The sequence below is a fragment of the Simochromis diagramma genome, unplaced genomic scaffold (genome assembly GCF_900408965.1).
Source record: "Simochromis diagramma unplaced genomic scaffold, fSimDia1.1 OVJJ01000361.1, whole genome shotgun sequence".
In the NCBI taxonomy this organism is placed as follows: Eukaryota; Metazoa; Chordata; class Actinopteri; order Cichliformes; family Cichlidae; genus Simochromis; species Simochromis diagramma.
In genome coordinates, this window is record NW_024386860.1 from 4,729,493 (window position 1) to 4,754,451 (window position 24,959).

The window sequence follows — 24,959 nt, forward strand, 5'->3', positions numbered from 1 at the left end:
GGGCATTTTCTTTTCGATTTGTCCATAGAGTTCCTCACTAATCTTTAGTGAAGTTATATTTGAATATATTAGTTAGTCGGGTTGAACTGGGGCTACATGTCAGTTAGCAAGCCCCTAGTTAGCCCCTGTGCAGCGTGTCAGCCGTTTACATTAGCTAACGTTAGTGACGCTCAATTCACAACTATTGCTTAGCAGCTCTGTTTACCGTACACAAAGACCCGCTTCCTGCAGTTCATATTTCATCATCTCATTTCTGGCACTACAAGCTAGAATTACCGTCTCTAGCTCGCCTGTACTGTAACTGTCAAAATACAGCTAGACATGAGCAGGTTAGCAGGCTAACAGCCTGTCAAATCGTTTAACGACATAGACGTAGCTCTTACTACCAGACAAGCTGCTAATAAATGTTTAATAACGCCTTTACTACAAGAGCGACCTCGAATTCAAAAGTGTACCCTTATCGAAAATTGGCAAAAAGTACTTTGAAGTCACTCAAAGACAACCTCATTGTGTGGGAGACCAAAATTAGCCGGAGCATAGTATTATTATTATTATTTTTGGGTGTCCCCGCCCTGCGATTCAAGGACAGGGTAAGGTGCAACAATGGGCATCGGTAGGGTCTTTTTCTGTGTGTGTGCTTTATCAGGACGGGACATCAGCCAAGTATTGATTTTGTCTACACCACAGCTTGCATAATGTTTCCTGACTGCTATAAAAGTTGAAAGATGTGAACAGTTTATTAATTTAGGGTAAACCGAAGTCCCAGGTGAGACTGCAGCAATTGTACTTTATGGGCTAAAGTCTAATGATCTGTCTCCTGCTGACTTGGTAATTTAACATTGCTGTAACCTCACGTGTAATGTAATTTGAAAATAATACATGTATTTCGGTGTATTTTGATTATATATCCAGGGTTTTTCTAGGGTCAACATGAGTACTTTATGCAGAAGTCTGTGCGTTTTCCTATTATATGGGGGCATGTTGTAAACCAAAGTTATGTTTAAGCTTGACTGAATGAAATCCCACTTTCAAAAATCATACCTCTGTTTGTTTTACTTTGGTAGAAGGTTAAAACCTTTTTGGAGGGAAATAAAAGATTTAACATACAGGGAAAATCCTGATATGGCTCTTTGATAAGAGGTGATACCAGACCTCCTTGGTTGGTACAAATATGAGACTGTACTAATGCTTCTTGCAAAGTCTGTAAAATCTAATATGGTTATTTAGGTTAGGTTATTTAAACCGTGAAAGAGACACTGTGTCTCTAAATCCTGTTACGCAGAAGTTACCCTGAATTTGAAAAAAAGCCCACATGAATTGTCATGCAACCTTTCCTCCACAAAAAATAGTGTCTCAGCAAGCCAGTTGAGGATGTGTGACTCTTGAGTCATTACGTGGTTTAGCACAGACGTACCTCAGGTCAAAGGGCATAACGAATCTTATATTGCTTCACCCTGTACCCATAATCAGTTTTCTTATCGTCAATGTCCTCCTCTGTACTTGACTGAAGTATTGTTTTTGTGCAGTACAATCAATCTAAAGTTTTATTCATTTCATGTAATTTACTGTTGTTCTTCTTAAATTTTGATTTCTTAAATATTTGCAAAATCATGTCATGGTTATCACCACAGCATTGTGGTGTGGTCATAGTGCTGAGGCTTGTACTGGCAAGCAAGATTCTGCTCTTACTGAGGTAACATCAGCTATAACACTGGATCTTCAGTGTTACAAAGGGTGATTCGCTTTTTACCAGAGTAAATGATCTATTCTGACCCATGGACCTAATGGTACTGCTATTTTGAGGGGGTGAAGTTTTTGTCTGAGAAATTTTGAAAATGAGAAACAATGGATTCTTAGTGCCATCCATCCATCTACCACTATCATGGTTTGATTGTGCAGCAGTCTTACCAGAGTGACCCCCCCCCCCCCCATTACCTCCCCTAGTACTTCCAGGAAGACACCAAGGTATTCACAGTCTTTCTGGGAGATATAATCTCTCCAGCACCTCTTTGGTGTACCCCAGAGCGTCCTCACGATAGGACATGACCAAAACAGTTCACTTTGGAGGCACCCAGGGAGCATCCCAGTCAGATCCCTGAACAACAACAGGCTCCTTTTAATGTGTAGGAGGAATGACTCTACTTTGAGCCCTTCCAAAACGACCAAGCTTCTCACCCTATCTCTAATCTGCTGATTGTGTTGATGATGTCAGTATTTCAGTTCACTACCCAGAGCTTGGGTCCACAGGTGAGGGTAGGAATGTAGATCAACGGGTAAACCATCAGGTTCAGCTCTCTCTTCACCGCAATAAACCGGTTTATCGTCCACATCATTGCTGATGCTGTGCCAGTCAGTCTTTCAAACTCCCATCACTCATGAATCAGACCCAGAAATAGTTAAACTCCTTCACTTCGGCCAGCAACTCCTCTCTAACCTTGAGTGGGCAATCACCCCTTTTCTGACTGAGAACCTTGTGTCTTAGGCTACGTTCACACTGCAGGTCTTAATGCTCAATTCCGATTTTTTGATCAGATCCGATTTTTTTGTCTGCTTGTTCACACTACAAATAAAATGTGACAGCAAAAGCGCTCTAGTGTGAACCCTCAAAGTGGCCCGCATGCGCAAAAGAAGACGTCACACACAACGCGCTCTGTTTAGACCCAGAGCAAACAGTATTGTTTGACTGATAGCCCTTAATATAAAGACTTGTTTCAGTCTTTACGTTTCCCAATTTTGCTTTAAGTTATAAAGTTATTTTGTTATTTACATATGGCCTAATAATTATCCTTATTGCAGTTTTAGAGAGGAGCTGTGCTTCAAAGGATAGTTGCAGGTTTCTGTCAGAATGTGTAGATTATACAGTACAAATAAAATGTTCACGTTTCTCCAACGTTGTCTTCCCAACAGTTTAGGGTAGGGTCAAAAAAGTTGGATTTGATGCGCTTTTTCTTGCAGTGTGAACATAGCCTTAGATTCGCTAATTCTTATCCCACTTCACACTAAGCTACCAACCACCTCGGTGCTGGAGGCCACTTCCTGGTGAGGCAAAAAAAATAAATAAAAATTGCATGATTCCACAAAAAAGCAAAGAGATTATCCATGGCCTCCAAAACAGAAACCTTCCACAATCTTACTGCACTTAGAAATTCTGTCTACAAAAGCTGCAAATAGAACTGGTGACAAAGGGCAGCCCTGATAGAGTCCAACTTCCACCGGGAGCGGGTCTGACCCTTACTGCTGGCAATGTGAACTAAGCTTTCACTGGCTGTACAGGAACAGGCTTTTTTCTGTTTGCTGCTAGCAAGTTTAAAGTAGTTTTAGTGTTCTGTACGCCTTTAGTAGCATGATCTTAAAACAGGACACCTGTGCCTTGTTCTTACAAACTTTATACAAAGTTTGTGAATAGACAGGAAAACCATATTTTCCTTTATTTTTTACATGTTCTCACACAGTTTAACCTCACTGGCACTAAATTTAAAATGTTTTACATACACGTATGTCAGATCCTCCTGTGTCTTAATGACAAAGTATTGTGCTTCATCAATTTCCTCCACAACAAGTTTGCCTACTTGGGACAGTAAGTGAGTGAACACACACATACATGCTTTGTCTGTAGCAGCTGTGTTGCTTTCAGCCTGTATTAGGTCATTAAAAAATCTTTTGATTTTTCTAATATTAGGGTTTGTCTCCTTGTATAGCATGGACTTGTCGATATTTCTGTTTAGGTGTTAGGTGCCAATACAATTCCCCATCAAGCGAACGCACTTGCAGGTAGTTTGGAAAACACTGGGTTAAGTTATTGACCTGATCAGTGCATGTTAGAGTAACTGAAACCAGATAAGGGAAAAATATTCAGGGTATGCTGAACTTGCTTCTTAGTCAGGCCCCTGCTTTTGTTTCTTTTTCCTACTGTTGTTTTTTTCCACTAACTGCTGTTCTCCTTTGTCCTCAAACAGGAACAGAGATATTTGGGAGGGAACGTGAGGCTTGACTCAAGGACTTTAAGATGACATAAACTAAGGACCCAACTGGAACTGTCTCCTTGTTTGTCTTTTGTTTTGTTTCTGTTTTTGTTTTTGATTTCTGTTGTCATTTTTGTTTTTTCACCTGTCTTTGTGTTGCTCCTCCTCTTGGGGGGTAGTACTTGATTGAGTGAATGTTATCACACTACTGTCTGGGGAACTGGCTTAGTCACTCCTTTTGTCTGCCTCCTTTATGTCACTTAGAACAAGATAGCAATAGAAGTATCAAAGGTCTTGAGAAGTCTGCACTAATCTATCTTTGTGGCATTAATTACTTTTTGGGCAACACTTAAAATGCAACTTACTTTACAAAAATCTTGTGCATTAATTTAATTTAATTGTTGTAGCCTCCTTGTCTAAACAAGGTGTGTTTGTGTTTTGTCTTGATCATACTTAATGATCATTTTTAATGCAACTAAGAGTTTCCTTTTTGTCCATATGTGTAATTATTTAAGGCGAATTGTCATTGTTAAGTAGCTGCTCAGCTGCCTTGTATTGCTATCACAATAGGCAGCTTTTACATTGTAATGTAAACTTATTTTTATACTTTGTGAAGAACACTTTTTTTTTTTTTGCTTAAATGACTGATTCTACATTTTATAAAAATCCTGTTTGTTGTGACTATGTTGATGTATTTTCTGTCCACTTTCCAACTCGGAGCCAACTGTATGAGCTGACAGCTCCACAGATCACACCTTGATGGGAGGTTTCTAACTGTGACACAAAGACTGGTCTTAAGCAGTTCCCATCTTCACTGGATCAATAAAAAATACTCTAATTTGAAGAAGGATTAAACTGGGAAACGTTATTTGTATTCTTTTCAAATGAAGACATATATCTGAACTGGAACGACAGGAAGATCATTTTTTGTGACTTTTACCCCTTAAACTGAAGCACTGACAAAAAGAATGATTTTGAAGAGATTTTAGGGAGAAAGTTCTCGACAGACATAGTCTTTCAATTTGTGCTGCAAAACATGAACAGCTGGTAGATTGCCCAGCTCTTCAAGCATCTGAGTTCAGAAGCCCTTGTTCTTTTTTTAGACTGATTAACTTTGAGCAAAGAAAATGCGATCCCCAGAACCTTCCTCACCTTCTCCAGCAGAAGCTCTCCTTCATGGTCAGTTTGCCAGCTGGGGAACAAGCAGCAACAGCAACAATAACAGTAGTCCCAACAGCCCCGGTGGTTCAGGAGGGCTGTCCCCAGCTGCTCCTCCAACTCCAGCTCCGGCATCCAACTACGCCCTGACCCTCACCCACACCCACATACATATACAACGCCTGTCCCCCCGGCCTGGAAAAGAAGCTCGTCTCCTGCTACCCTTATTAGAGTTGGTGGGGTGCAGCTGCCCCCGGTCCCCTGCTCCCCCTCTGCTGGTGCTGTACTGGTACCCACCAGGAAAACGAAGGAAAGGAGTGTCCCGGCGCAGGCAGGTGAGGGCCTATCTGGCAGAAAGCAGAGCTGAAGCTGAGAAGTGGTCAGCTGCTGTACAGTGTCTACTTAGAGGTGTGACCGTCACTGCTAACACAGGTGAGTGTATGTTTTACTTGAGGTTTGTTTGTACAGCTTGGATCTTGTTTTTAAATGAACATACAAAAGACTGTAGTAGTAGCTACACATTTTGTGTATTTATATACTGTAGAGTGTGATTTTTTTGTGTGTTTTATTGAATGAATTTTATTATGTTGTCTTAAATGTAAGTATGTCATAATGATAAACTTTTATTATAAATGACCATGGGCAGTAGAAGCAAAGCTTTTGAACATTTTCCAGGAGTAATTCAGACAGTTTTTATTTTATTTTATTTTATCACAATTTAATAATAATAATTTAATAATAAAAAAAAGCAAATTAGTGAACAATAAGGCAAAAAATTCATTAAGGCAAAATTCAGTTTTCCGATGTCTTATATACAACTACATCTGCTCTATTATATTATATAAGACTAGGCTGAAATCGATTTGATAGTGGCAGCAACTGTAAACCACAGGTCGCCCTGATCGTTGGTACTGTACACTGAGCTGATGGCCTAATTAAAAGAGTAACACTAATAGCTTATCACAGTGTTTATGGAGCTTTAGCCTTTGTATTTGTCTCCTTGATAAAGTCTTGAATTTCAGATGTTTACAGTAGAAAACCTACACAATGTAGCATCAATTCACTTTGCTCCATGCCCTCTTTGTAAATTTCTACTAAGCCTAGCGTAATGTCACAGGGAACCAAGACTTTAATGTATTACATTTCCTCACTGAGGGCACAAATGGTAACAAGACTAGTTTAACATTTTGGGGCATTATATAAAAGACAAATGAGGATTAACACTAATGCACCCTAAGAGGCTGTGAGATTTAGCATCGAGAGCTTTTGGATTTTGTGTGTTTCACATAACAGGATCGTTTTCTTTATTTTTTTTTGTGGGGTTTTTTCCATCTAAACCTATATGTCCTTCCTCTTATCTTTCCTGCACACGTGGTCTGTATCTTTCAGTGTCTAATGCAGAGACAGAGGGCGGGGAGTCACCATCCTCAGTTATCTGACAGCTCAGCATGAACTTTGTGTTTGTGTTTACTTTTTTTGTCTCCATTGTCTGTGTGGCACAGAGTTAATCGGCATCTCCCATCTTCTGTTTTTCTTTTCCTCGTCTGTAGGCTCACTCTTTAATCCTTAAGTCTCTTAAATCTCCTCGTCTTCTGAGATCTTTAGTGCATACCCTTCACTCGCAGTGATGCAGCTGTCATTCTTTTTTTAATTTCTGCTTGTGTAACATTCATAATCACACTTCTGAATCACTCAGTGGCCCAATTCTGCGAATGTTTATGCTGACGGGCATTATAGGTGTGGTCAGATGGGTTTTCCGCACAATAGCGTGAAGTGTGGTTTATTGCATAATCAAGGATTATGCCGCTGTTTAGTTTTGACCAACTATAATACCTATAATTTGAAGTCTAAATGTGCCCTTTATCATATATCTGACTTTAAATCATTGACAAACTCACTCTTGAAGGACAGTGTGATATGTATTCTGTCAGGAGAACTTTAGGAGGCTTCAAATGGATAAATGCATTCAAAGTCCAAGGTTGGGCAACACTGTAATACCAGCTTAGCTTATGTCCCAGTTGGCTGGTTTTGAAAATGTGCTGAACCACTTTCTTTGTCCTGGACCAGAGCTGTGCAGGTTTTAATTAATCCATCCTGTTCTGTCTTTCTTGTGAAGAATTTTCAAGAAGTCTGCTACCTCGTCCCAGGCGACTACTGTTATTGGTCAATCCCTTCAGTGGAAGAGGCCAGGCAATGCACTGGTGTCAGACCCACATCCTGCCAATGATTAGAGAGTCCAACATCAGCTACAACCTTATACAGACAGGTAACACCCTGAGGTCTAAAACACCCCAATGAGTCACAATGCATGCATTTATATGGCAGGCATTAACGTAATTACCCTCCCTCAGAACGCCAGAACCATGCCAGAGAGCTCATCAGAGAGATATCACTCCCAGAGTGGGATGGCATCATCATTGTTTCTGGGGATGGTCTGCTGCATGAGGTAAGGTGTTTTTGGCCTGAGAGGTCAACCAGGCTGAAATTGTGGCACGTAAATGTATGTCTATGTCTAACACTGTGATTATTTAAATCTTCTGTCTTGTTTTCCTGCAGGTAATTAATGGGCTGATGGAGCGCTCAGACTGGGAACAAGCAATAAAAACACCTGTCGGGATTCTACCCTGCGGCTCTGGGAATGCACTGGCTGGCTCCATCAATCACCACGCAGGGTGAGCACATCATTTTAGGTTGAAGCTTTTCTTCCAGCTGCCTGTACAGTGTGGAATTAGGTGGAACATTAAGTCTTCATATCTCCCTCAGTGTTTGCATAGTGGATGATTTAAAGTAATGCTGACAGTCTAGATTGTGTTTGCTGATAACGGGTGCAGTCAAGTTAATTCTTTAAACTTTATGACCTCTGAATGAGCCAATCATATTACAGATTGCATATGCAGACTCTTTCACAGCAAAACTTAACCAGTTTAATATTTTTGACAGAGAGTAACAGAAACAAGCTGTGATACCCTGAAAGAATTATCTGTTTTCTGATATGTTTCTGGAGAAACTTAAAAAAGTGCACTTTCTGTAAACCGTCAGCCAGCTATCTCATCCTGTGAGATAGCTGGCTGGTCAAAACAACTTTTAGCCAATGAAATGGCTCATTTTTAATCTACATTTTGATACCAGGTTCATTTTCTAGTCGTGAATCCTTCTGTCTAGAAATAATTTTCTATGATTTAAGCCTCCTTGGATCTGCATCACAGAGGGTCTCGGAGTCAATGGATGCTCTCTTTGCTAGTGCTGTATTTTCTTATTATATTCATATGATGGCATGTCTCTTTTGCTTTACTGAACTTCCGAGAAGAATATCCAGTTGTCGTGACATTTATGTTCAATGTAACGTCCTTATCTGCTGGCTTGTACAGGGAGGTTTAGATGATCCTGAGACCCTCTGATGTAGTCAGATGATTTTAGTTTATTTTTATGAAAACTGACCTTACAAAAAAGCCCATGGATACCCAGATTATTCTGTTAAAATAAACTACATAAAAAACAACAACGTTTTTTTCCTAAACAAAAGACCGTAGAATTATGTATATTTGTTTTGTTTAATCTAGTCTTTGAATAGCTGTTGTACAGATCTGTCTTTATTTTTACTTCTTTAAAAATTTCCTCAGGTATGACATGTGCCTTCGAGAGCCCCTCCTTTTGAACTGCTGCTTTTTGCTCTGTCGAGGCGGAGTCCGACCCATGGACCTGGTCTCTGTGACAACAAGCCCCGCCCCTTCCAACAGCAACCGTGCTGCAGGACCCAGGAGACTGTTTTCCTTTCTTTCTGTTGCCTGGGGCTTTGTGTCCGATGTGGACATTGAGAGTGAGAGGTGGGTGTTTCAAGTTTTCAGAATCTTAATCTAATGTTGTTTTCTTCATAAAAGCCTGGCTTTTAATTTATTCTGGATTATGTGACGTCAATTTCAAAATGTAGCTTCACTTGCAGTCTTGTCGTCTTCCAGGTATCGTGGTCTTGGCTCAGCTCGCTTCACCCTGGGCACATTAGTGCGCATAGCTTCTCTACGATCCTACAAGGGTCGTCTCTCCTTCCTACCACCCTCTGTTGTCACCACATCACCAGATGCCACACCTCCACCAAGGAGACCGCTTTCCCGCAGTATCACAGAAGGCCTGGAGGGCTTCTGCCGCACGCCTATCCATCGCACCTGCTCTGACATGGGCATCAGTGAACAGAGGAGCTTGCGCAGGGGTGAGGGAGAGAGGGAAAAAGAAGAGAGGCAAAAGGAAAGGGAGAGAAGAAGGGAGAGGGCCAGGGGAGGAGGAACTGGTGTGGTGAGGGCAAGCAGTCTGGCAGAAGACAGAGAGAGGGAGGGACAGATGGAGATGGAAGCAGAGGAGGAGAGGTCAGGGACTTGTTCAGAGAGATCAGGGACAAGTTCAGAATCAAATGAAAGGGATGAATGCAGTATGGGAAGGGAAGAAAGGCTGGAGAGGATCAAGGATGAAAGGGAAGATGATGGAACAGCAGAGCAATACTCAGAGGAGATTGAGGAAGACGATAGAGGTAAGGATGGGGAAGGGAGCAGTGGTTCTGTAGAAGGAGAGGGAGTGTTGCATGCGAGAGAGCTGGGTGAGAGCTATGGGGTTGTCATGGGGCGAGAGGCAGATGAAGAGCCAGAGGATGGCATCACCCACCAGGATTGCCTTCATGAGACCAGGCAGGCAGTGAGAAAGAATTCAGCCCCTTCGAGCCAGATAGCCGAAGCTCTCCGCAACCAGCCTCTGAGTCAGGAGGCTGATGCAGATTCAGGCACTTCAAATGGCGTCGATGATATGGATCTGAATGGATCTTACTACCGGAAAGATTCATACACACTGGATGTCGCTCGTGAGCGAGCTTTGACGATCTCCTCTCCCTTTCGTCATTCTCCCTTCTCTTACAAGGCCAAAACCCTGGACAAAAACCAAAACACCTCCCGGCCAAGGCCCCTCTCCCTCCTTCAGCACTCCCAGACAAATTCCCTCCCACCTAAACTCAACTCTCTCTCCCTGTCTCTTTCTCCCACACCCCCCTCGTCTCCTTCTTGTGCCTCCCCACACTCATCATCCTACCTCGCTCCTCGTCCTAACACCCCAAATTCCACATCACCCTCGCCCTCTTTACGCACGCCATCCTCTTCTTTTAACTTTGACATTGCTGAACCAGCAGGACCCTTCAAGAACCGTCCATCATTCTCGCTGCCTTTAAATCTAGCAAGGGATGACTTGTTACCCCCTCTTGACCAGCCCCTTCCCACTCGAGACTGGATCACCATTGAAGGGGACTTTGTCCTGGTCCTGGCCCTTTATCAGACCCACCTTGGGGCTGATCTTTTTGCTGCACCCCAGGCCAGGTTTGACGATGGGCTGATCCATCTGACTTTTGTGCGAGCAGGGATCTCTAGAGCAACTCTACTGAGACTTTTCTTTGCCATGGAAAGAGGAACCCACCACTCTGTCAGCTCTCCATATGTGAGCCACGTTACCTGTAAAGCATTCAGGCTGCAGCCTCTGTCGGCACGAGGAACACTCACTGTGGACGGAGAGCTTGTGCCCTACGGGCCGCTTCAAGCACAGGTCAGAAAGAAAAACAAGATTTAGCATAAATAATACTTGTTGAATAAAACCACAGTGATAAATTCCTAGGTCTTTTCATTTGTCTCAGTCTGAATTTAGTTTGTAATAACTACATGTTCTGTACTTTAAAAGCTTTTAATTAATCATCTGTGATTATTCATTCACATTGCCAACAGCAACTTACGTACTGTATGTTTCTACTCTCAACACTTAAGTACTGTGTGTTCTGTGCTGCTTTGTTTTGCTAACACTTGTGATTAGTAATATTCATTTTCCTGATCTCTTAATGTTTTATAGATCCATCCTTCCATGGCCCGTCTCATTGTTGGAGACTCTGGAGAGAGGATTACCAGATTCTAATCAGGGATTGGTTGATTTGATTGACATATCAGCACTCTACTGAATTATATAATCTCTGTCGCCATCCATAGTCTGAGAGGACAGGAGTAGCTGAGAGACTTCAAATAGCCTGAATTGCAGAAACTGCTTTTCTACGGATTAATGAAAGGGATAACCAACCAAGCCACGCATCACTGAAGCATCTCTGCAGGGATTAATAGTGAATTTCAAAATGGATGAAAAATGCACCTCATTACACAGCTGTTGGATTATGCACAGTGTACCCTGAGAAGCATGAAAACAGCACGGCCTGGGATGATGAGAGGGAAAAACAATTGAATGTTTATGGGTTTTTGTGAAGATAGTGCATGTGTTGGATGTATGCATAACAGTATGCATGCAAAGAAGCACTACCTGTTTTATTTTTGTTTTTGTTTTTGCCTTACGCTGAGATGAAGAGAAATCAGATTAAATTCAAAGAATATCATTTGTACACATGAAAAGCTATAAAAATGTATTGAGATTCTCTTAGGCCAAGAGCCAGTGAAATTATTGCCACGTCTCTATCATCAAACAGCCTCATCTTACATCAACATCCAGATGTTTGAGTATAAAAACTTTAGTCCCTGAAAGGAATGCCTTATCTGATACTGTACAGTACAGCTGTACTTTTATCCTTTCCTTCTTATGTATGAAACTTTAATCTTCTTGATTTCCGTTCACCTATCAAAGTCCTTTGACTACATTTAAAAAACATAAAGTCTGAGCGCATGTGACTCGGCCACTTTTGTGTATCAGTGGAGAAAAAAGTGACTACAAGTAATCATTTTTGTCATGCAAGTAAATCCACATAGAGCAGCAGGATCAAGCTTTTCAGGGTCACCACATTAGTAGGAGCAGTGGATCCGTTAAAGGGTATCCATCACCAACGTTTGCATAATCTGCCTTTTTTTCTTAACCAGTGGAGGCACAGTGATAGTGATGTTTAACAGACGTTGCATGCCTCAGTTAAGAAGTAAATTTCACATGTATTCTTCCCAAACACGCTGAAGATCACAACACTAGAACAATTCAAACTAAAGGGTAACACTATTCTGTCTGATGCAGTGTTTTGTTTCAGAAAGTAGATCCACTAGCATTAGCGTCACCTGACATGAATTAACTGTTGCACTTTGAAGACTCTTAGCTTTTGAGGATGTGACTGACCGTTAACAAAGTCATGTTGAAACTCTAAAATCCTGCTGTAGAGTCAGCACTAATCCCCAGCGTTGTCAGATCAGGTGGTAAATCAGATAGAAGAACAGCTTGCACTTTGAGAAATTTGCCAGCAGCAGAGGCAGTTTGTTCAAGTAGGCAAAAGACTGATGTTTAAAACTGAAATATATATTTTGAGACTACAAGTATTTCCAAATGTTGATGAGTTGAATCAAACTACAGAGGTTGAAGCCCTTTGAGGATTTTTTTTTTTTTTATTCAAATCTGCTGATACTTGGACGAGGAATAAATCATTAGCATGTGCAGTTCAACAATCAGGAAGTTTGTGTGCCAACTGCTTGGTTCATCATCAACTTACTGTATGTCTCGGTCATACCTGGACAAATCAATGCCTTTGTATAATAAGCCTGTAAATTCTGGCTGTTGATCATGAACTGTTTAAACCTGACTGCAGAAAATGGAGTAAAACTCTTTTGCTTACCAGGATGTTATTTTTTTGCTTTTGTTTTTATTTTGTGTTCCTTTGAGCGCACCATGCAGCTATTCTACCACAGCTTCACTGTGCTTACACAGCTACAGAATGTGAGTACAACATTTTGGGTCTAGGCTTGTAATATTACCAAATAGATGAGTCTCTATACACTTTGAATGGAGTTTTTGCCAAAATGTTTACCCTTGATGTTTAAGAGACTAGTTATGACCATTTACCTTCCTAAACATTTTGTTGTCTATGGCCATAGCTGGGACCATGGTGTTAAAGACCAATTCCTATATGACCATGATGGGGTATTACCCTTCAGTTGCTAATGCCATAAAGATGTCTGTAGTGGACTGCCTGTAATGAAATTGTAATTACTACTAAAACAATGAAAATATATACATTGTACAGTTAATAGTTATATATGGTTTTCAATAAATGTAACTTCATAAGTTTGTTTGGAGCAAATTAATGCCTTATTTTGTCTTTAGTCACTAAAATGCCACCACATTTTTATAATAGAATTAAACCGTTTGATGTGGAAAACAGGAAGCTTTTTTCACGTATCTAAATGGCTTTTTTATCTTTTACCCTTCCAGCAACGCATTCATAATAAAATTGATCTGTAACTGTCGATCCTTTTTTCCGTCTTAAAAGTGTTATATATACACTCACCAGCCACTTATTAGGTATGCCATGCTTGTACTGAGTTGGACCCCCTTTTACTTCAGGATTGATTAAATTCTGCATGGCACAGATGCAGCAAGGTGCAGGGAACATTTCTGAACGATTTTGGTTCATATTGAGTTAGAGAAGCAAAGCTGAGATGGCTTGGATATTAGTAGAGGAGAGACAGTGGATATATTGGACAAAGGATTTTGAATTTGGAGCTGCCAGGCAGGAGGAAAAGAGGAAGACTAGAGAGATTCATTAATGTAGTGAAGAAGGATGCAGAGGGTTGGAGTGACAGAGGAGGATGCTAGAGGTAGGTGAAGAGAAAGAAAGCAGCTGAAAGAAGCAGAAGACTTATTCTAGAAATAAATCGGTGAAATTATTTGTAGGTCAGCTTCCAACCAGTAGGGTTTGTTGTGCTTTAATGCCAATTTAATCATTTAAAAATAGCTTTAAATGCGAGGCATCTTATTTTGAAAAACAGCTGACCGGAAGATTACCGCTTTAAATGTCAGACACTACTTCCGGTGTCGCCACCTCCTTTGTCTCCGGCCCAAAATTTCGACACCAGTGGTTCTTTTTTTTCTCCCGTTTAGTTTTGAGGATATATTTATATATATCCCTATTTTTTGACATTGAATGACATTCGATTCTGAACTATTTATGCCTAAAAGTAAAGCGCCAAAAATGGATGACCTGGACTACAGTAAGTAGCTATTCGCACAGGGTATCTATCGCTAGCCAACTGTGGCTAACAGTCTAGCTTTAGTTTATTAGCGCAGGTGAGAACTCAAGAACTCATATAGCATTTAAATGGAAATAAAATACCACGGAAAAGGGTGAGAATATTTTGTAGAGGTATGGGTGTACATGTTTACAATATTACAGTTTAAACTAGCTTAGGAAATGTATTATCTTTGCATGAGGCCATTTAAATTGGTCGTTTCGGTGAGTGATAAAAGCTAACTTTTTAGCTAACCACGGTGGATTGATTTATAAAACCCTAACTAGCTTTTAGGCTACACAAAGGCTCTAAATAATGATGTACTTCGTTGAAAACACCAACTTCTTTAGGTAGTTAGTGTAGTGGATGCTGTTGTGTGGATCACGGCTTTGATCCAGGCTGTGGGCGTGGTGGTGGTGCACAGCAGCTGCTTGCTTTGCAGAGTAAACACTGCTGCTTTGACCTCTAGGTCAACGTTTTCTGCAGTAAACCCTGCTCAGATAAATGCTGTTGTCCTAATAATATTATTTTTAATGGAGTTTACAGAGGTATTGATTTAGTCCGAGGCTGTAGATTGTGGTACTGCGTTTATGTCATATAGCAGGTGATTAAATTGATGTTTTCACTTTAATATAATGTCTAGCACAGTGATAAAATACAGTTAAGAAAACCTCAGACATTATCCCTCTAAAAGTCATACATTTAAGTGACTTCATCTCTAAAATATGCATATATGCAACATACATGTACGTATGTTTAATAGCACTATCTGTTTCATTAGCACTGACTTTAATTTGAATATCTACAGTGTTGTGAAAAAGTCACAAGAACCCCTTAATTTTTTTTAAAGCCACTTAACCCTGATACATAAATCTTTCAAGCATAAAAGTCATCTAACATAAGGCATGAACTAGTGTTACCTACACATAACATAACAAATTACTCAGAAAATAGCCAATTTTAATTTAGCAAAAACACATTATTATTTAATTTCTTTAGTTCAATTAGTTGATCCATCTACTGTTCACTCAAGCCCAGTCTGAGTGGAAGGATGGCTGTCAAGAAGCCATTCATAAGGAAGGGAAATGGACAGAAAAGGCTGAGGCATAAGAATAGTTATTCTTCCAGTATAGGAAGAATATTTATAGCATACATATATACAAGAACTGGACTAAAAATAAATGACAACAGGTCTTATGGAGTAATGAATCCAAATTAGAAATTTTTGATTTAAATCATTAATATGTACAGAGGTAGTCAGGAGAAAGGCACAACAGTAAGTGTCTACAGCTGTACATCTGTAAAACCAGATGGAGGCTTTGTTATGGTTTGTCGCTGCATTTCAGCAGGTAGTGTTGGGGATCTTGTCAAAACTGATGAAATTGTGATTGTGGAAAAGTATCAGATTTTGATCCATCGTACAATAATATCTGAAAAATTACCAGTACCATCTGGCAACAGCTTGATTGTTCGACATTACAATGATCCCGAACACACTGTCAGTGTAATAAGAGCATACCTGGATAGAAAACAAAACATAGCAGGACACTCAGGTCACGGATTGGCCTCTCAAGAGTCCCAACCTCCTCATTAATGAAGCGGAGAATGTAACAAAAGGCGGCCAACATCCAAGAAGAGCTGTGAGTGTCCTTCAAGAAGGCTGGAGAATTACTCCCGAAGACCACTTAAAGAAATGAAAAGAAAGCTGCCTAACAGTTCAGGCTGGTTTGAAGAATAAAGGTGGTTGTAACAAATAACCACTTTCAAGCCCGTGAGAATTGTGCAAACTCCCTTTGACGTGCATACTTTATTTCAATTTATGTTTTTACATGTTTCAGTAAATCTATTTCTCAATCTACTGACAAAATGAAGGGTGACTCAAGGCTTTTTACACAGTACTTTATGTCTGAACTGGGTGCAAAAAGACTGCTTATTGGAAGGTTATCATGTTCAGTTTTATGTGAAACTGTTTTATCACTATCATGTCTTAACTTTATTTTCATTTTGGTGCCTGTAATTTCTTGTGCTGTTAAGTTGTAATCATTTTATGGGGGTTTATAAAATATTTAACACTGCCTATGAAAACAACTTCAGCAAACACTGAAGATTATTGGCTTCATAACATTTAAATTTATTGCAGGAATGTTGTTATTTAGTTGGCCCTTATTGAAATGAGTTAGTTGTATAAACAGACTTATAGTTTAACGTAACCGTGGCATTCGGAAACTAGACCTGCATTATTAGTAAGTCACTTTTTGTCCATGTTTTTGTCCAGCCATTGAAAGATTATGGTTTTGGCAAATGGTTTTAAACCTTGAAGACAACAACTGGGCACTCATGCTCACTATTGAGGTTTTCGGCTGTCACCAGGATTGGGAATTAAATATTTATACAAATATCTATATATGTTATTTTTTAAATGTCAGACAGGCAGGACAGCAAAATGCACAGACTTCGGTTATGTCAAACAACATGGACTTGTTGCCACGAGTATAAGCGAGCCAGTCATATTTCCTGGGAAGTTGTGCCTCAGTGGGAAATCTACACTGTAATCTATGGCATAACCGTGAACCCCTCTGAACGCTGCATTATAACCCAACTTGCACCTCCCTAGAAATGTAACTACATGTCGGGTCAGCGCAGCCTGGAGTGCTCGCTATTGGCCTGGTTTGCGCTGTGGATTTGTCATGTGCATTTCCACATACTTTTTTGCGGCAGTTTTTGATTTAATCAGTGAGAGAATAACCATCATCGCCTCAATATATGAAGAGTAATAATGGCATCAATATAAGGACTCAAAAATGTCAGCAAATTTCTTAATGGGCAAGAGAAGAGGTGAGATAAAATAGAGGGGTAGATATGATTGCCTCTGGGGGAAAAAACTGACCACAACAATAAGCAGAGACCCAAAAAACTCCCAGCATTTTAATTGTTTCTATCGGCTTGCACTGCATGTAAAACACTGGAACATGATCACATGGTAATTAATGCATAGGTACCACAGACAAGGATGCTGGCAATAATATCGACCGCTTACGTAGGTCACTTTGTCGGCTTTGCAAAGATTCCCCGCAGAAGTCTAAGTCAGGCCGTATGTGCTAATGTAGTTTAAGTCCGTATATTATCCAGGTGTTAATATTTAACACATTTTATATGCAGTGGAAATATATTATACTTCTTCATAATGCAGAAGTCAAGTCTTGATTCCTTGTCTAGCTTTAGAGGTTTGATTCTGGCCACATCCTGAATTTTTAAAGTGAGTATTAAAGCGAGATGGTCATTCAGTGTGATGCTTACTTCTTGTGGATTTATACAGTTTTTATTTCACTCAAATAAAGAATGGCACTTCTCGCAAAGGGTTTTGCTTTTTTTAAGTAGCCATTTTTAAAAACTGCAGAGAAACGTACTTCAGCTAAAAATAAATCTTTTTGTTTAAAAAATGGCCACAATAACAGGAAAATGCATGAACTTCTAAGTTTGTCTAAATTATAGGCAGTGCAGTGGTGCTTATGTTTGTAGTTGCCCCTAATAGAAAACCCTGTTTGTATATCACAGTGTATTGCTATGAGCAGAGTATAGATAGGAGTACTACTGAAAATCATTTAAAGTGACCACACCAAATGTACAAAAGTACATTCACTTTTTAGTGGCAGCCAAAATATCAGATGAGTCGGCTCATCACCCTGAAAATTGTGTAATTACATAGGTTGATGCTCCAATTAATATCCAAGACTATTTTTTTTTAATTTTTCTCTTTAATTAACCAAGCTTTTAACTAATCAGTGCTTTACCAGGGACAGGCTTGGAGCAGTTTCTCTGTCATAGTGTAAGAAGCATTTAGAGATTTAATTCTAATTTAATCTGCTTTATTTTAGGAGTCAGTCAACGGAGCAGTGTTAATGCTGTCGTACATCATATTTATGCCACTGTTGGAGACAGTGTTTGATTGGGATTGTTCAGGCACAGTTACCACCTTCTATATATGGAGCAGTAGCTGACTCATTCTTCTTCTTTTCCCTTACAGTCCCAGTAGACCTGAGCCCAGAGGAGCGTTCTGAGCTGGAGGACATCCGTAGGAGGAAGGGCGTCCTGCTGCAGGAGATCCAGAGGCTCAGAGAGGAGTTACGAGAGGCAATTTTAGAGGTAGAGGGACTGGAGACAAGCACAGAGGGCAGGTAATAAGAAAACCCACATCAGTTACTCTAAAAAACAAAACAAAGAGGAAGTGATATAAAATAATAATACAATAGAAAATGCTTTTGGAGTAATAAATCACTTCTGCTGTATATATGCTTAAATGAGAAATTTCATTTTCTGTGATGCATACTGTTAAAACCGTGGAAGCTTATATTAAACATGGCCTAAATTTCTGACTATGAACAAAGCAGTTCCACTCACCTGCTGTCAAACCAGATGGTGGAGGAGCTAAAAGGTTGCACCATGTCCCAGTTTAACCCCTAACTCCAACCTTAAACTGAATATGTGTCTTTTGTCCTGTCTCCCTCCTCTCACCCACAACTGGTTGTAGCTGATGGCTGCTCCTTTCTAGTCCTGGTTCTGCCAGAGGAGTTTTCCTGTTAAAAGGGAGTTTTCCTTCCCCCTGCTGACAAGTGCTTGCTCACAGGGGTTGTTGTGACTGATGAGGTTTTCTCATTATAGAGTTTTTACCTTACTTTAAGTTAGCCTTAAACAGCTTAAGGATAATGTTGTTTTGGTTTGGACTCTATAAATGAAAATGAATTTAGCTTATTTATGCTGTTGGGATATGTGATTATTGCCCTTTGAAAACGATTCTACCAATTCTTGGCAAATGAAGAACAAAAAAGGCATTTTTACTTACACATGAAAAAGATGTTAGTCTTTTTATAAAACAAAATATCTCAGATTCACGGGGTTAAGATAATTATGCATTGTTTTGAACTGTGACTCCTGCAAAGCCACTCGTGTAGAATCCAAGAATAAAAACAGGGAGCTGAAAATGTGTATGTGTCCACTCTGCCTGGGGTAATATTCTTTAATAGTAATTCTGTTTTAGTGAATAAATGGAGTAATTGTTTCCCTTTTAATTTTCTACACATAGCTTTTCTAGGTGAATGTCAAGATTTTGCATTGATGTAAACCTCATGTTCTTGGTGTATTGAAGAAGAATGTTGGTGTTTATAAGTTAAACAGTCTTGGTACTTGGTGATAGCTTTCATGGAGGTTTGTCAGGATTCATTTTTATCAGAAGCTTTGATTTGATCACAGAAGTTAATTATTGCCAACACATTTATCTTCTCTGCAGTAAAACTCTACAGAAAAGTAGGCATGTGGCAATGGGAAGGAAGAAATTCAACATGGATCCTAAAAAGGTAATACCTCAAATATTCAAACAGGTGCTGAATGTGTCTCCTCTAGATTCCTTGGATTGTGACTGACTCGTTCTTCTCTCTGCAGGGCATTGCATTTCTGGTGGAGAATGAGCTGCTCAGACACACTCCAGAGGACATTGCTCAGTTCTTATACAAAGGAGAGGGCCTCAACAAGACGGCTATAGGAGATTACCTCGGAGAAAGGTGCAAGGCGTTGACATTTCTTCTGTCCCTTATCTCTTTTTTTAATCAGCCATGTATAACTGACCTCTATGATTTGCAGAGATGACTTCAACATCAAAGTCTTGCAGGCTTTCGTTGACCTCCATGAGTTTACTGATCTCAACCTCGTCCAGGCCCTCAGGTAATCTCTGTCTACTGTGGATTTTTTTGTGTGTTGTGGAAAAAATAGCTTCAATTGTATCAGGCATCCTCTGGTGAGCAGCCTAGTCAACAGTGGAAAATCCCACTCTCGCTCTTACCTGAGGATGCAGATGGAAAAAGGTTATGAAACAGAGCGGCAGCGACTGTTTAGCACAGTTTTTTTTTTTTTTTTCCTCTGATTTGACCTAAACCTTGACCTGTTTTCTGCAGACAGTTCCTGTGGAGTTTCCGTTTGCCTGGTGAAGCTCAGAAGATCGACAGAATGATGGAAGCCTTTGCTCAGAGATACTGCCACTGCAACCCCGGTGTCTTCCAGAGCACTGGTAAAATAAACACACAGTCGCACTGCAGTTCAAGTAGAATAGGTGATACTGAAAGCTTGTCTTAAATCAATTGTTTAGTTACGGTGTGAGTGAACAATTGTTGTTTTTGAGTTCTTTGAGTTCCTGTCAGTGCAGTCGAAACGGAAAGTAAAGTGAGGAGTGGCCTTCCAGAATATGTGCACTCATGCAAACAGTTTCTGTCTTACGAGAAATGACCTGATATGCCAGCCCACAGTCTTCACTGCTCATTCAGGCCACTTCACGCCTGACAGTAGCGCTGAAGAGTTAGCAAAACATTTAAACCCAAATTAGCTGACGAGTTCAAACCTAAATACGCTATATGTATTTTTTGCAGTTACAAAGTGCTTTACATAAAATAATATAAGACAATAAAAATACAGAAAAATGTAACTTATGAAAAACTGAATAATACGTAAAACATGCCAAACTATTTACCGATGGAAACCCTTGGAGCAACCCTTTATGCTTTTTCCTGAAACGAGTGCTTTCTGTCATATTTCTGCCCCACTTAAAGAACAAAGTGACTCGGTTTGCATCAGAAGTAAATGAGGCTGGTCGCCACCTATGCAACCACCCTTGGAAAAACCCAGGAACTATTTAAAATGTTGTCAAACCTCATCTTTATTGATATACACCGAGGTGTCAAAACTTGGCATTAAGGGGCTAATAGTTAAGAGAAATGGAGTAAGAAAAAACCTACTCTGTAGATACCTTGAATGTAAACATATGTCTCTCCTGTTCACAGACACTTGTTACGTGCTTTCTTTTGCCATAATTATGCTGAACACGAGCCTCCACAATCCTAACGTGAGAGACAAACCTGGAGTGGACCGCTTCATCTCGATGAACCGAGGGATCAATGAGGGGGGAGACCTACCAGAGGAGCTGCTCAGAGTACGATCAACCCAGCACTGCTTTTCTTTGTAGATGCAGACAGATGTTTATTCTCTGTTCTTATGTTTCTCTTATTTGTTTCTTCAGAATCTCTATGAAAGCATTAAGAACGAGCCCTTCAAGATCCCGGAAGATGACGGCAATGACCTGACACACACCTTCTTCAACCCTGACAGAGAGGGCTGGCTTCTTAAGCTCGGTACAGTGTTTTTGCTGTGATGGGGAGCACTGCTCTTCATCACTGTCTCTGTGTGTGTGCTTTTAAAATGTCAGGAGAAGGGTCATTATAGTTAACCAAAAACTAAAACTAGATGTAAATAAAATTAAAAAATAAAACTGAGAAGAAAAAAAATGAAAACTATTTTGTGAACTTGCAAAAAAGACTAAATTAAATGAAAATATAGAGGAAATATCCTGAGTTATAGTATTTGCTAATTTTCCTGATGAGACTTTGATGGGCATGTTTATTAGATGTCTACAAGACTATAAGTTAACTGCTTTTAAAAAGTTCTATTTTATTGTAATACCTGTACTTATGTTCCTAAATCTTACCTCTGGCATACAATATCCATCCTATAATACTTAAAAAGACTAAAACTAACACTGAAACTAATAAAGACTAAACTGGAAACTCAACAGAATTAAAAACAAAAACTAAACAAAATAAAATGAAAACTAATTACAAAAGAATAAACTACAGTGACTCTGGTCAGGAGTGTTATTAATACTGTATGCTACTGTACTCTCTGCTAAGGCTTTGTGCTGTGATAAACTTTTCTCTTTGCCTCCAATAATCAGTTCAGTGTTGTGGCATAAAAAAAATTGCCATAGCATGATGGTGAAAAAGAAGACTCACTTTCTTGTGTTATGGCAGCCTTAAAATCTGATTGTTTTCTTTTGCATGGCGGGGCTTGTCATCTGTGTGTCACTAATATGATCTCCTTTTCTTCCTCCTCCTCTGTCTCTGTTTTGTCTTCTGTCTTCCTCCAAATCCTCCCTTTCCTTTTTTTTCCCCTCTCCTTCTTCACTGCGATTTCCATCCTCTACTGCCGCTGCTTGTTTTCTCAGGAGGTATGTACTGACAGAGTTATTCAAAAAGTTGTAGACATCGATTAGCCACGTAGATTTCTGTAGATTGTAGAAGTAATACACACAGAGCTAGTTTTCCTCTCTTGCCATTCATCATCATCATCAATGTTTTTGTGTTTCAGGGGGAAGGGTGAAAACCTGGAAACGTCGATGGTTCATTCTCACAGATAACTGCCTTTATTACTTTGAATATACCACAGTAAGTCTCTCTGTCTTCATTCAGCGTCTCAGTGGAGGTAAACTCTGCACTCTACACGTCTGGGTTTCCGGTGTTTATTATAGTCTGGGTAGTATTGACCGGTCATGCTGGAACCATAGATAATATAAAAGATGGATCTATCCTCCATGACATCACTCAGTGGTTTTTAAATTCTGATTCAGCCTCCAGCTGGACTTTTTTGACCTTACCATCTTGGTCTGTTTGGATATAACTGTTCAATGGCTAACGAGCGATTACCCAGCAATCCTCGGAAAAATCCTCCTGCCTTTGGGTGTTTTCACACCTTTACTGTTTAGTCCATTAAAATCGTTCACTGCTTTACTGTGTCTGAACTAAAACAGCTGCACCCTTTAGAGGAGGTAATCTTTGTCCAGTTCTAAACAAGCTCATGATTTGTGCTCGATCTGATCCAACTGTGAGGTGTATGCAAGCTTGAGCTAAACACATTCCTCTAGCCAGGTATGCTTTGCATTCTGGGCATTACAGACGTGCAGAGTAAATGAAACTGTGACAACTAGAACTCAACACCTACTACTTGTGTTTACTTTTGTTGCTCCTACTCCAGTTACATTTGGTTTGTAGTGACACGTTTTGATTTGTTTTCTGTTTGAGGCTACGTCCACATCGTTTTCTCTCCATTTTGGCCTCCCGTCCACACTGAGACGGCGTTTTTGCTGATGGAAAACACAACATTTTGAAAACACTGTCGAAAACGCATACGTTTCAAAACGGTGCTTTCGCGTTGCAGTGTGGACAGCGAAAACGGAGACTTTCTAAAATGATGATACATGTTAGTCATATGATGCAGTCATGTGACCAATTAAACAGAGATAGCGGAGGGCATTCTACAGCAATTGTTTTGTTTGCTCTCTTTCCTAAGGTTTCCCATCATATGTCATGCACACATTGCTCATGTGCTGTCTCTGATATTAGACATGACAGTGGCTGGCAGTGATTCCCGGAGGTTGCTGGGTTTCGCTGGGTGAAATCCGTTGCGTTACTTGAACTCTTGCAATCATTTTTCCAGTGACTGCAATCGACTTCCAACAACCGATCGGAAAACAGTCAATTTTTTTCCTCACGACCGGTGAGGGCCATGGATCCTTTTCTAGGCCTGTGTGATTGTTTAAAATAAAATGAGAGGTAAATGTAACCGGTTGTCTTGACTTGGATTTCCATTCGCTACCCCAGAAACTCAAATAATAATAATCACTGTGAGAAGCTAACTTCTCAGACTAATGGCTTCGAGATTGCAGTGAATGTGACACACTTGTTTTAGTGAGGCAAAAAGGATTTTGTGATCAGTTGATTTTTGAAAACTGCAAGACTTAAAATGTATTTGTGAGTGAAGGAAGAGCGTGTTGCTTTGCTTGAAGCTTGCTGAGCCACAAGGTTAAAAAGTAGTACAAAAATAAAGATGTACGAATGCTACTCTAAGAAAAAAAAGACACATGAGTCAATTTAAAGGTTTTTTTTTGTCATATTGATTCAAATCATCATAAAACACAAAATAATACCCACAAATATTTATTAACTCATGTTTTTTTATTTACAGGATAAAGAGCCACGAGGTATCATTCCCTTGGAAAACCTTAGCATTCGAGAAGTAGAAGACCCAAGGAAACCTGTAAGTGGCTGTTTTTGCTAAACGGTGTGATGAACAGTATTTTTCTTGAAACTTTCAAAACATTTTTATCTCCTTTTTTTTTTTCTAACAGAACTGCTTTGAACTGTACATCCCCAACAACCGTGGTCAGCTGATTAAGGCGTGTAAGACGGAGGCTGATGGGCGAGTAGTGGAAGGAAACCACATGGTGTACCGCATCTCTGCTCCCACACCTGAGGAGAAGGACGAGTGGATCCACAGCATCAAGTATGTAAATGAAAAATGTCAAAGAAAACACGATTAGTGATGGAACAGCAGGAAATTCTGACCAAAAACTTCATATTCTCCTGTTCGGGAGAATTTATTTCCTTTTTAGTACTTTCTGTTGGGTAAAAGTTAAAGTATTTTTCATCTCCTCAGATCTGCCGTTAGTGTGGATCCCTTCTACGAGATGCTTGCTGCCAGGAAGAAACGTATATCACTTAAGAAGAAAGAGGAGCAGCCATAGATCACGCCCTTCGCTCTCTCCCTGTCTTCCTCAGCTCCTTCATCCCTGCTCCTTACAACTCGTTCATAAGTTTTGATAACCCCTCCTTCCTTATCCCTAATAGCCGTCTCTTCCTTTTCTGAGGACTCTTCCTTGCTGCCCTATCTGCCAGACTTTTGAAAAGCCACATTCAGAGTGAGAAACTCACCCTGTGTGGCCGCCTCTTATCTTGGTTCTTACACTACTGCTGTTACACACTACAGGCGTGTGTTAGACCATATTCACACCAGTGCTGATCATCTCTAAAACAACTTTTTTGGCCTTTAAGCCACACTCATTATACTTGGTAATGAGGGACCTGGAAAAGCTAAGATTAGCTAAGTCTGCACCTCACAGGAACTAAAAGGTTCCTTTATGCTGCTGGTTGTCTGCGTTACTAAACATCTGCGAACATTTGGGACGTTT

At 40.0% G+C, this 24,959-nt stretch overlaps 2 protein-coding genes across 2 annotated transcripts; both read left to right on the forward strand.

The window, feature by feature from the left end:
* Window positions 1-4,477: 4,477 nt before the first annotated feature.
* sphk2 (sphingosine kinase 2) lies at window positions 4,478-13,357 on the forward strand. Its single transcript, XM_040031036.1, has 7 exons — window positions 4,478-5,552; window positions 7,237-7,386; window positions 7,472-7,566; window positions 7,677-7,792; window positions 8,741-8,944; window positions 9,077-10,691; window positions 10,989-13,357. Exons 1-7 carry the CDS (start codon window positions 5,090-5,092, stop codon window positions 11,049-11,051), a joined length of 2,706 nt encoding a protein of 901 aa, XP_039886970.1. The 5' UTR covers window positions 4,478-5,089; the 3' UTR covers window positions 11,052-13,357.
* A 551-nt stretch (window positions 13,358-13,908) lies between these two features.
* cyth2 (cytohesin 2) lies at window positions 13,909-24,672 on the forward strand. The gene is made up of 12 exons (XM_040029892.1): window positions 13,909-14,101; window positions 18,144-18,294; window positions 19,404-19,470; window positions 19,556-19,674; window positions 19,754-19,834; window positions 20,065-20,177; window positions 20,944-21,092; window positions 21,180-21,291; window positions 22,304-22,380; window positions 23,957-24,028; window positions 24,120-24,274; window positions 24,428-24,672. The coding sequence occupies exons 1-12, from the start codon at window positions 14,035-14,037 to the stop codon at window positions 24,513-24,515; spliced, it is 1,251 nt and encodes a 416-aa protein (XP_039885826.1). The 5' UTR covers window positions 13,909-14,034; the 3' UTR covers window positions 24,516-24,672.
* Window positions 24,673-24,959: the final 287 nt, after the last annotated feature.